This window comes from Vidua macroura, chromosome 1 (genome assembly GCF_024509145.1).
Source record: "Vidua macroura isolate BioBank_ID:100142 chromosome 1, ASM2450914v1, whole genome shotgun sequence".
NCBI lineage: Eukaryota > Metazoa > Chordata > Aves > Passeriformes > Viduidae > Vidua > Vidua macroura.
Genome location: NC_071571.1, coordinates 18,954,408 through 18,967,169, shown reverse-complemented (window position 1 = coordinate 18,967,169; position 12,762 = coordinate 18,954,408). Strand labels below are relative to the sequence as shown.

At 35.7% G+C, this 12,762-nt stretch overlaps 1 protein-coding gene across 1 annotated transcript in view; it reads right to left on the bottom strand.

The window, feature by feature from the left end:
* LOC128812810 (nebulette-like) overlaps positions 1 to 12,762 on the bottom strand; it is an 87,061-nt gene that overhangs the window by 41,315 nt on the left and 32,984 nt on the right. The window contains 10 exon segments of the mRNA XM_053987457.1: positions 365 to 469; positions 992 to 1,064; positions 1,066 to 1,091; positions 1,342 to 1,452; positions 2,121 to 2,231; positions 4,009 to 4,119; positions 6,769 to 6,879; positions 7,845 to 7,952; positions 8,993 to 9,097; positions 12,552 to 12,656. Of these exon segments, the coding sequence (XP_053843432.1) occupies positions 365 to 469; positions 992 to 1,064; positions 1,066 to 1,091; positions 1,342 to 1,452; positions 2,121 to 2,231; positions 4,009 to 4,119; positions 6,769 to 6,879; positions 7,845 to 7,952; positions 8,993 to 9,097; positions 12,552 to 12,656 (966 nt within the window).

The window sequence follows — 12,762 nt, the reverse complement described above, 5'->3', positions numbered from 1 at the left end:
ATATTATAGGAAACAGATGAAAAATCTTATATGTATAGTAAGAAGCCTCAGATTTTTTTCCCTTTTAAATAAAGTACTTCCTGGGGCTTGATGGAAAAAAAAATCTTCTTTTAAAAATAACTGTGGCTTGGCAAGGTGGTATAAGTGGTTTAGAAATTCAAAATAACAGTGTCGCACCTAGAAAAACCGGGTATTATTTTACTGAAAGAAATGAGTGATACAGTTTTTGCCAGGAAAATTATGGAAATGGTTCAAAGGACACCTACTCATAAATTCCCTATTTTACGCTGTGGCACAAGAGAGCCTATTTAAACTAAAAAATATCTGAAAAGTTACAAGCAAAGAGAGAAGCACTATTACTCACTGAACTGATGTTTTTCTGAGTACTTCTTATCCTCTCCATCTCAGGAGTGTCTGGGACAGCAGAATAGTTACAGAGCATCTTCTCTGCTTCATCTTTGTACATTTTCTGGAAAAATAATTTTTATACATCTATGTTTTTTGCATCTATACAACTCTATGCTCAGGATATCCAAACTGCACAAAAGATGCTTATTGCTGATGAGCCTCCTCCTCCCCATCCAATATTTACTTAAACCTGTCTTCTCCATGATACTGTTACCATTGTCTGCCCCCTTACTAAAAAATATATAATATACCTATATATCCTCATATATAACAAACCTTCATACATAACGTATCCTCATATATATTTTCCCCTCACTGTCAGGATGTATGTAAGGTAACATTAGGTAATTCGGTAATGTGAAAATAACTACAGATAGATGTAAATAATTAAATTCAATTTACATGGTGTAACAGGCCCAAAAACAAATAACAATCAGACAGTTAAGGCATTTCACTACATGTAAATTAATTTAGCATGGCTACAAAAGCCTCTACAGAGCTAGAGAAAAAGTATTTTGAGCAGAGTATGCTAAGCAGTCATTGTTATACAGAATTAAAACATTCAGCTTTTGACTATGTCTACCTGGCTTGCTATTTCTGAAGCCCTTTTGACATACTGTATTTCTGGAATATATGGACCAACTTGCATCCCCTTTTCTCCCCAGATGCTTTTTGTATTTCTTCTGAAGAAAAATAAATGGTAGAAAAAAACCCTGTAACTAATACTACAGCTCTCTGTATATGCTGTCTTCAAAGCTATTCTCATAGGACTGGTCACGCTATAAAAATAAATTCTGCAATTTATTTAATTTAATATTTTCATTGTGCACTGCTTGCTTTTTTTTAGCTTACGAATGTTCAAGAGGATTCTATGTTTTTAACATCTCAATGCGTTTTACTTTCAAAGTAATCTAAAAGCAATTCTGTGCTTACCTGGCTGACAATTTCAGAAGCTTTTTTGGCTCGTTGTATATCAAGGGTATCCGTACCTACTTCCATTCCCTTTCCTTTAATTTCATTCTCCAAGTCTTTCTTGTATTCTTTCTGAAAAGAATAGCATTGGAAATACTCACAGCTGACAGCCAAATTCTTAAATTTTTCCCAATATAATCTGTGCAATTTCACTGACCAGCATTCATAAACCACCAAATAAAAAATGATTCAGCAGTACTAGTTTTGTAGAACTTATCCATGCCTACACTGTAGTTGCTGATGGGTTAAGGAACTCTTTTAACAGACTGCTCACTCCAAATCCGATGTAGCCTTTCACATCTACCTGTCTTTGCAGTTTTGGCAGCCACAGTCAGACAACGTGAGAATTTCTCCATCTGCTGGGCTTTGCAAGACTGAGCTCATAACGCTTTAGTGTCTCTCTAACTCTGTTTATCATTTGGCCCTACCTAAATAAGTAGCTATTTAGACCTAAAAGCAGCAGGGCCTACGGTGACCAAACACAGCCCAGGCCAGGCATGGCTCATGAGGAACAAGGACAGCCTGCAAAAGGGGATAGGAAGGTCTAAGTTCTGGGAAGTCTTAACTTTCCCCCTTTACACTGATTATGCAACTGTTCAACTCTTTGAGCTCAATGGATTAGCTATTTAGAGAAATCTGTGTTTCAGTACTGCCTAGATTGGTCACCACCTGGAATTCTCAACCACAATAACTTGTCGCATTCTGTCGAATGGAAAGCTCACCCCAGGAGCGGTACTGACCATGCTTGCAATTTCAGAAGCTTTCTTGGCTCGTCTTATCTCAGGTGTATCCGGACCAACTTCCATGCCTTTCCCTTTAATTTCAGTTTCCAAGTCTTTCTTGTATTGCCTCTGTGAAGACAGAATTTATACATCACATTCACAAAATCCAGAGAGTTACAAGTAGATTTTTTTTCCACTAGACACTCAAATTTAGGATTTAGAATCAATCAAGACTTTCAAGAGTCACAGTACTCAAGACTCTTGGTGAACTGTTGTCAGAAAAAACACATAAACTACGGGATGAAAAGTTTTAGAAGATAGTCAATGAATGTACAAATCTCTATCAATGAATTTTTAATGTGAAAGAGGGTGAGAGGAAATCAGCCCATGCAGCCTGCTAGTTATCCTCTAAAGTAAAGGGGAAGTTTAGCTTTGTAGAACATGGTGTAATAAGTCTGTCCTTGGTGCCAGTCTAATTGAAACACATTTTACTTTTAAGAAAATATTTTATTTATGACAAGACTACATGTTAGAAATTTAATACCATACAGAACTGCTTCCAGTGAACTTCCAGATCAGGAAGTTGTAATTTATTCATTTAATAGGTCCTTCCTGAACCATAGCCATTAGGCAAGTGGCAGTCCTCATCTATGATTGCTGCTTTTTCCTCAAGACATAAATTATAAATAACCAATAACCTAAAAACAAAATTAATATTTCATTCTCAGCTTATCCAAGCAAGGATATGTTCCTTGTTCATCAGCAAATTATATTAAAAAGTAATATGCAAATATTGTATACAATAGTTGTAGATTTTTTTTTAAATATTCTATTTCTACTTTCAGTGCTGTAGTAATAATCATCCTTTTTTCTATTCTAAGACATCTCTGCCGGTGGAAAATTCTTCTTTTTTAAGGTAAATACATATAATACATATAATTCTAAAATGCCTCTTATTTTTCGTGTTTGTTAATTACTTTTAGTTTGTACATTAGTTAGAAAAAGAAGGAATATATGTTTGTACTCAATACAATGGTTTGATCACTTACAAGAGCAAAAAGATTTTTGGTCTTCCAATCTGTGTCTCACTCTGATGTGGAAATAAATGTGATAAAACAGCCCTCTACTTCACAAACCATGTTTTTTTGCAAGAATTGTAAATTAACCTGCGGAAATACATCATCCCTCTATTCTTCTCTGCTAAAGGTGGGATGGCAGATATTTCCTCTAAGCTTCATGTTGTGTAAAACACCAAGGAAAAGATAATCCCAGGAGTTACAGTTATATATTCCTGCACTTCTTTACAGTGGTCAAATTGGCCCTATCCATGGTATTTCCTCCATTTTTTATGGATATGTGTGTGTGTGTGTGTGTGTGTGTGTGTGTGTGTGTGTGTGTGTGAATAAACACGCATATATATATTATACAATAAATAAATACAAAATTAATATCAAATAGATTTTTATATATATATATAAAAAATCTGAAATTATTTCCCACAGTCATAACATGCAGCATGAGCTTTGCCTTCCCTCTTCCCTCCCTACACCCTCCAGCCCCCCTGTTGCTTCCCAGAGACAGCCTTGGATGTCTGGAAGACCACCCAAACTCATATGCTGGGAAAGCCTCAGCAGAGCACAGCTGTAAATCCTGGATCTACTGACCCCACTAACAATTTCCAGTTACCTTTTACTTGCTTGAAAATCTAAATTATCTGTCCTGTGTTGTTTTTTATCCAGAGCTTTACTGTATTTTTCAAGCACAACAGAAATAGCCTTAGTTTCAATACTTACATATTTCATTGTAGATTAAAAAAAAAAAAAAAAAAAACCACCCAGGAATCTTTTGAGTTTAACACAAAGTGAACCTTCTGTGATATTAATAACCTTAGAATAGGATAACATACCTCATTTAGTATCTGAGCTGCATTTTTCACTCTAATCAAATCTGGTGTATCTTCAAACACTGTCATTCCTTTCCCTTTCATCCCTTCTTCCAAATCTTTTCGATACTCTTTCTAACGATTAAAAAAAAGAGAGAGAGATTTCATTACTTCTTATTTTGTGCAAGATCTTGAAAAGAAATGCCAGTTATTAAACACCTGAAGAGTCCCTTTGAAATTTCTATGAAATATGAATTAGCTGAAGTACAGATTTCAGACTTAAAATAGAATTGGAAATTGTGAAATGAAAAGGAACAATGTTGAAAAAGAAGATTTCAATGTCGTCATCTATTTTTTTTTTTGCTCTTGAAAATCAGCTGTGTCCTATACAGCACTAGCACACTGTTTAGGGCCTTTGTCTGTCTCTGGGCAGATATTTTCACTGCAGCAGCATTCTCTTTCTGCCAACCAGCAGTGCTGCAGTTTTTACCTCAGTTCCATTAATGGCATCCCAATCAGGACGGATTCCCTAAACACCATACTAGGACCTGTTAAAACAACCTCTTGATGAATTAAAATGTAGAAGCAATATTCCTACCATATCACTCCTGTGCCTCCTAGACACTGCACTGGTATGATCTATCAACATTCAGCAACTGCAGCCTCCAGAGTACTCAAATATTCAGTATAAAATTCAAAGCACACCAGAACTTGCCCACAGACATTTGGTTCTTTTTGCTCTTCCCAGCTCCTAGAGAGCTGATGTAAGCCTATTGAAGTTCAAGATCTTTAAGTTATGTAAGGATTTTTAATTACTCTTAACATATCCAGATGAGGTTTAGGCTTTTCGGGCAAAGAAATTAGAAGAACATTGCACAAAATATTTATCAGAATTATTTACATAGACAAGAATTAATACTCCTAATTACATATTAAGTTTCATAAGCAGCAGTGAGCACCTTTATTTCCCTATAAGCTCTTTATTTAAAAAAAAGGAAACCAGATATTTTTAAAGATGCTTCTCTTGATCATCAGAAGCATGTCCTACAACAAGCAGGGAATAATTTCTTCTAATTTAGAACTATTTAACTCAGAACTATTTAATTCAGTTATCTCTTCTGAAGGAGTAGTAAATGTGGTCCCAGGAATAAAGTTTGTATTATTACAAAGTGTCAAATATTTGCAGAATTCTCTACAGTGGGAAGTCAACAGAATAAGCATCTGACATTTGGGTAAAAAAAAAAAAGTGACTGAGCAATTAATTCATTTTTAATTCCAGGTTTTTCTTGTTTCATGCAGTATCTATTCAAAGTTGATTATGAACCTTTATGGAAAAACACGGAGCTACATCCTTGACTATGAAGAAATACATAATTTTTCTGAATCATGAAAGATACTAATTCATTTTACCTAGGTAATCTTTGTGTTTGGAATACATCCTTGAATATGCATATAAAATCATCAGAAATTCATGCAGTTATGCATTAATGGAAATACCATTTTCATTTTCTCATTTCCTTCCCCTTTGACTTACAGGCATGGTTTACTCCCTAAATAAGAAGGCATAAAGCTTGAGGAGGTCAGAATTAGAGAACATCTTAATGCTTATAGCACTAAGGAGGGGAGCTACATCAAAATTTCAGAGATGAACATGTAGAGTACATGATAAAACTATGCATACAGTACCCACTTCTTTAGGCATTCGGTGAGCGGCAAGATGAACTGAATGAGATGCCAGCTTGATTTGCAATTTTTCCCTAGTGAGAAGGCATATATGAGACGTATCACAGAATGCCACTGCATAAAACAGACCTAGCTTGAGACTTGCCTACCTGACAATCAGGCTTATCAGAATAAATTATTTATTAGAGGATTAATTATAAAGAAATATCTTAAAAGAAAATTTTTTCTCTAAGTATATGAAATCTAGCATGGACTGGAATAAGTTGTATAAAGAACAAGGAAAGGAACAAAGTTCAAGGGTTTTTAATTCTAATGTGCTTTATTTGTTTTGGCAAAAAAAAAAATCTATTCTTAATACCATAAATACAAACAAGATATTGGTGGCTCCCAGCTTCAAAGGCAGAATATCTACTAGCACTGCTCTTCTCTTCTAGCATTTCTAGCTCTTCTAATTTTTTTCACAAAATACTCAAAACCTAACATGAAAACAGTTTTAAAAATAATATAAAAATACTGAAGATAGAAAGATTCTCAGTTACAGGAAAAAAATTTCATTTTTAGTGACACATACAACTGAAGAACATTCACAAATCTGAAGGAAACAGTAGGCTTACAGAAAACCTGTACCTTCTAACAAAATGGACTAAAACAGTTGTGCAATATCACAGCTCTATTAGGGAATTTTGGTCTCCTTTGGTTTTTATCCATAACATGTATGATAGATAATTATTATAATTAAGTTAGTTATAATTGACTCTATGCAGTTCAAGGCATCAGTATAATCTCAACAGGCTACCATAAATGTGAAATAATTACTCAGAGGGAAAAACTGCCATCTGGACACCAATGGAAATTCTTCCTTCCACCCCTTTATCTATCTGAAGAGAGCAGTGATAGTCTGGTTCAGGTATGCTGAGCTTTATAATTTCCTTACTACAGGATTATTCAGAATCCAAAATGATGTGAAGCAATTTTTATAGTGAAAAGTTTTACTTCTATGTAACTGCCAAGAAAATTTTAAGTTATTCAGCACTCAGCAGCTTGTAGTGAGGTGCTTATTACTCATTTACAACTTAACAACAGGAAAAAGAAATCCTTTACCTCTTTCAGAAGATTAGTGACTTGTTTTATATGCAAGAACTCTGGGGTCTTGTCTAAATCCAGTGAAGGTCTTCCCTTGATCCCTTCTTCAAAATCTCTGCGGTACATTTTCTATCATAGCAAAACCAACAATTAGTGGTACATACATATGCAATTCCAAGCATATTTCAGGAGAGATATTGTAAACAGAACCAGAAATAAGCCCTGCCATAAATTAGATTTCACACAAATAAGCAACTTCATTATGTATTTCATTATCTAGTTTTTTTATAGAAACAGATACAATCTAGACAAAAATATGTGTACAGTATGCCCAAAGAGAATGTTGAACCTGATCTATGAAAGAAATAGTTTTCTTGGTACAGAAAAGAGAAGACAAATGTCACACAAGGAAATGGTTTAAAACTCATTAAAGTTTCTGCCAAGAGGCTGAGATAATCTGTTTTCCATGACACAGCAGAACTAATGACATCAAACTGCAGCATGGGGACACAGGTGCATCCATCTCACTCAGGATGGATGGTAATGCACTGGACTAGATTGTCTGGGAAGTCACAAAATCTCCATCATTTGAAGTTTTTTTTAAAAAAAACTTAGAAAAACATGGCCTGATATAAGACAGCCAGTGCTGATCTGGAGCCTGGGAACAGTCCCTCCTTCTTGATGAGTTTCCCAGGCTACAAAGGCAGGAGGATGTTTCAGCTAAATCATGGGGTTGGACTGGATTTTGTGGCTTCACTTGCTCCCACATGAGAACCATCCCTCTCTAAAGATGGAACTGAAGTGAAAATTTTAAAAGTTATTAATCTCTGATCTAGATGACCTATTGAGCTTCTTCTCAATTAAATTATGTGTGTGCACTGTTAGTATCAATGGCCTTTTGAGAAAAAAAGCAAATTCACAAGAACTGAACTACAGAACAGCAGAGAAAACTACTCAGTATAACTCTACCATATCCACAATTTCACAATTTACTCTCTGCTTCGTACATTTTCTTACATTTCTGAGTATAAGATGCCTGTTAACCTCTCTGTTGATCAAAATTTTACTTGTTCAAAAAGTACATTTTTACTTACCTCACTTTGCATCTTTTGAGCCTCCTTTGAAAGTTGATACATTGGTGTATCCACAAACTCCAGCATTGATCTGCCTTTAGATTTTTCATAATTTTCTTTGTACTTGACCTAGTAAAATTAAAATAAAGTCTGTTAACAGCTGAGAGAATGAGATCTGATTGCTTGCCCTGGCAAGAAACAAATCCTGTCTTAGCCATACTCCTTAGGTGTTTTGACTTGGAAGACTTCTTCTAAACTTAACCCACTGGGCAGTTAGATAAGGTAATACGTTTTGGAGTAATTTATTCCTTTTCTACACAATTCAGACCTAGAAATTGTGAACTTTGAAGACAACAGGAATAAGGAGCATCAAGTACAATCCTTAAACTAATTGCATAGGTTTGGCCAAATAACCTATGTCTGAGCACTTGGCAGCTTTTTAATAGGATCCCCTGCTGTTTCCATAAAACAACACATTTACTGTAACAACAACAAAATCTGTTTCACAGCCAGGCTCCACAGGTCTTTGTTCCAGGCTCAGAAGCACTGCTCTCAAATGCACTTTAGTTTGTACCTGTGGGAAGGAGAAGTGAAGGAAAACTACTGCTTTGGTAGGACCCTGTCCTGCACCAACACTCCCCTCACATCTACCAGGGACCATGACCTTAGAGCTAGCAGCAAAATCACAGTGAAGGACACAGGGTTAAGACATCAACTTATTCCTTTGTGCTAACTCACAAAGGAAATACACTTTGTTTGGAAACCTGGAGAAGCCTTCTGAACTCATTCATTCACACTCTTTTGATTAAGACTGGCAAACACATTACTTATCTCCATTAGTCAGTGTGGGGCATGATGGAATAGTTTACAGAAGCCTTAAAGGAAAGCAAATAGCTACAAATCAAAATATTGCATTTATAGTAAGTAATGTGATTTTAATTTCTATGTCTCTTCAAAAATAGCGATGTCTGAATTTCTTTCCCTGTCAGGCTTCTCCATTAGGCTTGGGTCCTGCAAAAACATTCTCCTCTCTCCTCATGGGGTGCTTCTGATTGAATATGCACTGTACATCACTGAAATCTATTATGTGGTTTTGTGCATGATTTAATCATTGTTAAAACATTGCATTTTTCTCTTTGCAAGATGTGTTCATTTGTCATTGTGTATACCTGACTTTGAAGCACTGCATTTTCTTTGAAATGGATTTGTTCTGCAGTGTCTGGGCTGAAATGATAGAAACAATTGTTTTGCTTAAATGATTTCTTATATTCATACTGAAACAAAAAACTTCCAAACATCCAAACATTTTGTTTTCACAGACAAAATCCAGAAGGTTTTGGAATTTAAATACTATTTAAAATAACCGTGAAAGAAAAAACATAGAAAAAAGAAACTATATTTTAGTCCTGCAAACTGGGGAGTTCTATCAAATGTGAATTTAAAATGTTGTGATGAAATAATAAAAAAAAGGATATGATAAAAAATAGCTTTTGTACATTCCTAGAAAAAATAGTTTTCCTGCTAATCTAAAAGTCAGATGTTTCTATGTTCCATAGAAAAGAAACATTATTATTTACACCTGAAATGCAAAGGAACACATATGATGGTCTGCGTTTGCCTCCTAGTGGAAAGAACTATAAATGTCACACAACAAAAACACTTTAGTAGTGGAAACAAATTAAAATTACCTCCATCTACAGACACTGATCTCAAACTTTTACTCCATTCCTCAGCTAATGGAAGAAAATTTTAAAGAAATTCTATAAAATCAACTTAGCTAAACTCATAACGTTTTGCTGCATTAAGCTAAACTACAAGCACCGCATTCAGTCTCTGAAGTTCTATTTATTCACCCTCTTCATTAAAATGAAATACATCAAAGTTCTCCCTTTTTTAGCCCCCTTTAGTATTTCATTAGTATCTCAGTCTCCACAATAGGAACAGATTTAAAATGCGAAAAACATTAAACTAGCTGCTCTACATATATCAAAGTGTCAAATTTTGTATCTCCATAGTTCATACCAGAATTGCATATATATCTGTCATGTTTTAACTACAGCCAGCCACACAATCGCTCACACACTTTACCCCAGTGGGATGGGTAGAGAATCAGAAGGGTAAAAGTGACAAAATTTGTGGTTTGAGATAAGAGTTAAATAATTTAAATAAAATAAGCTATAATATAATAATAAACAGTAATAAAAGGAAAATAACAAAAAAATATAAATAAAGCTCAAGGAAAAAAACAAGAGATGCAAATGAAAATAAGTCACTCATCACCAACCTATCAGTGCTCAGCCTGTCCCTGACAAGGAACCCCTAACCCCTGGACAACTTTCCCCTTGTCTATATACTGAGAATGACACTATATGGTGTGGAATATCCCTTTGGCCAGTTTGGGTCAGCTGTCCTGGCTGTGTCCTCTCTCAGCTTCTCATGCACCACCAGCTACCTCAACGGCAGGGCTGCATAAGAAGCTGAAAAGTTCTAGACCTAGTGCAAGCACTGTTCAGCAACAACTGAATCACCAGTGTGTTATCAACATTGTTTCCATCCTAAATCAAAACACAGCAGTGCACCAGCTACTAGGAAGAAAATTACCCCATTCCAAGTGAAACCAGAAAATACGGCATGAAGGGAGAATTCTACCTTGTAATTTTCTTCCTCATCAAAATAATAAAACAGGATGAGTTTGACCCATCCAAATCTGTTTATGTCCAAAGATGCCCATCAAGCTTTCCTCTTAACTGTTGGAATTTCCAATTAACTGTTGGAATTTATTCCCATGGAAGTTGACTTGTATAACACCCCTGGATTGCTATTACAGTATAAGCGCTTCATAATGTTGTACACACTTCTACGCTTCAGGTCAATAAGCAAAACCATTCATTCAATCAACAATATTAGTTTATGAGTTTAATTAACCATATAGGTTTCAATCTGTCACACTGGTGCAGGCATAACTATGTTATGTAGAAGATAATGAGAAACAAAAAGTTCAGTGGAGAAAGGTGTACTGCAGGGAAACAGCAAAATCAGGCAATTAGCAAGCAGCTCTGTGTTTCAGAATAAAAAAAAAAACAAAAAAAAAGCCAAAAAAAAAAAATAGACCATAAACCAGTCTTTGGAAACTAGTTAACACAGGGAAGTCAGGAAGACTATTTTTTACAATGGTGGCAGATTACAAAATAGATTTGGTATGAGCTATGGAGAGCCAAGGAGAACACATGGAATGCACTGGAAAAGGAGGGAGAAAGGCAGAAGAGTAAACCATGTTTAAATAAAAGTGATGACATGGGGAGGTCAAGTCTGAGAAGGACTATGAAAATGGGATTTCTTTAAAAGACAGGTATTTAATGGAGAGCTTAGGGATTAGGAAAGCATTTCTCTTCTTGTACCAAATAAAAATATTCAGCAAGATCTGGACAATGCAAAAATCATAGGCTTAGTATTTACAGAGTCCTCAGACAAGCACATGGACATTTATGAATCAACCTCCAGGACAAAAGAAAGAAATAGGTTTTGCAAGGCATGATCTGCCTTAAGGGAAAGTCCAGGTTTCTATATCCTTAGAGCTAAGGTGATAAACTGACGAAGTCCATTCTGAGGGTGGTCATTTAATCAGCAAGACTGCCAATCTTACCATACACTAGAAGGAAACTAGATTTGGGCCAAAAAGTGCATGAAGAATGCAGCAAGAAAAAGACTCGAACTCATTTATTACTCCTACAAAAGGGGATAGTCAGTGTTACCTTCACAGTGGGAGTGAGACAGACAAAAAAAAAAAGCTTCAATTCTCCAAAAAAATAAAATAAAATAAAATAAAAAAACAACACAAAAATCAAATATAGATGGATTATTTTTATTATTTTAGACATAAGCAGGCACTGACCCAAAAGATGACCCAGTATGCTCCTACTCATGAGAGTTAATTGTCTATGAAACACCCAACTCCTGCCAACCACAGAGCAACCTTCCTTCCCAACACCACCCACTCATGCCTCTCCACAGCAGTTCTGCAGGCCTGCTGTGTTTTCTGGAGTAAAGATGACAAATGCAGCTAACCAGCTTACAGACATGCAGCATAGGTGCTCTTGGAGTGGGAAAGAACCTTCATAATGGCACAGGAGCCAGGGGTTTCCTAGCTCTTCCCTCCTATTTCAACCCCTACCACGATCATATATCAGAACATCAGCCCCATCAAGGGGCACATCTTGCTATGTGGCAGAACGGAGCATGTGCCTATTTATCTGACCCAGCGTAGGAAGAGTCAGACAGTTAGGAGGAGAAAAAAGCTTAGCTAGAGAAGCCCAAAGTAAGCTAACACTCCAGAGGCTGTTCATGAAAAAAAGTCCAAATAGGAAACTAGCATAATGGTCACTTCAGTACAGAGACTTGCAGATGAAAGCAAGATCTTAGACAAAATGAGATTTGCAAGGAAAGAAGTATTTTAGGTCTTAGAACAAAGAAAAAAACAGTCAATGTTTCAGGCATATGAAAAGAAACACTCAACATCAGAAGTCTGTGTGATTCTTCCACGGTATATATTATCTGTTCTAATAACTGAAATATGTCTCCATAAAAACCTGGTTTTCTTCACTACACCCCTCATCTACTACAGTTGCAACACTATTTTCCACTACATTTGAGAGCAAAAATGTGTTTCCTACCGTGACTATACATAGCACATTCCTTACTAGATTTATTTTTCTTAAAAAGGCAACTTACATCACTCTGTGTTTTGCTGATATTTAAAGCATGGTTTAAATGCAGCAGATTTGGTAGATCAGATGCTGGATCATGTAGGCTTTCCAAATCTTTCTTGTAGTTCACCTGGAAAGAAAATTCAGGTTATGCACAGTAAAGATTAATAAAATAATTCACAGCTCTGTATTACAGTGTGACCATTCAGAAAGAGAAAACATGAAGTGCTTCCCTG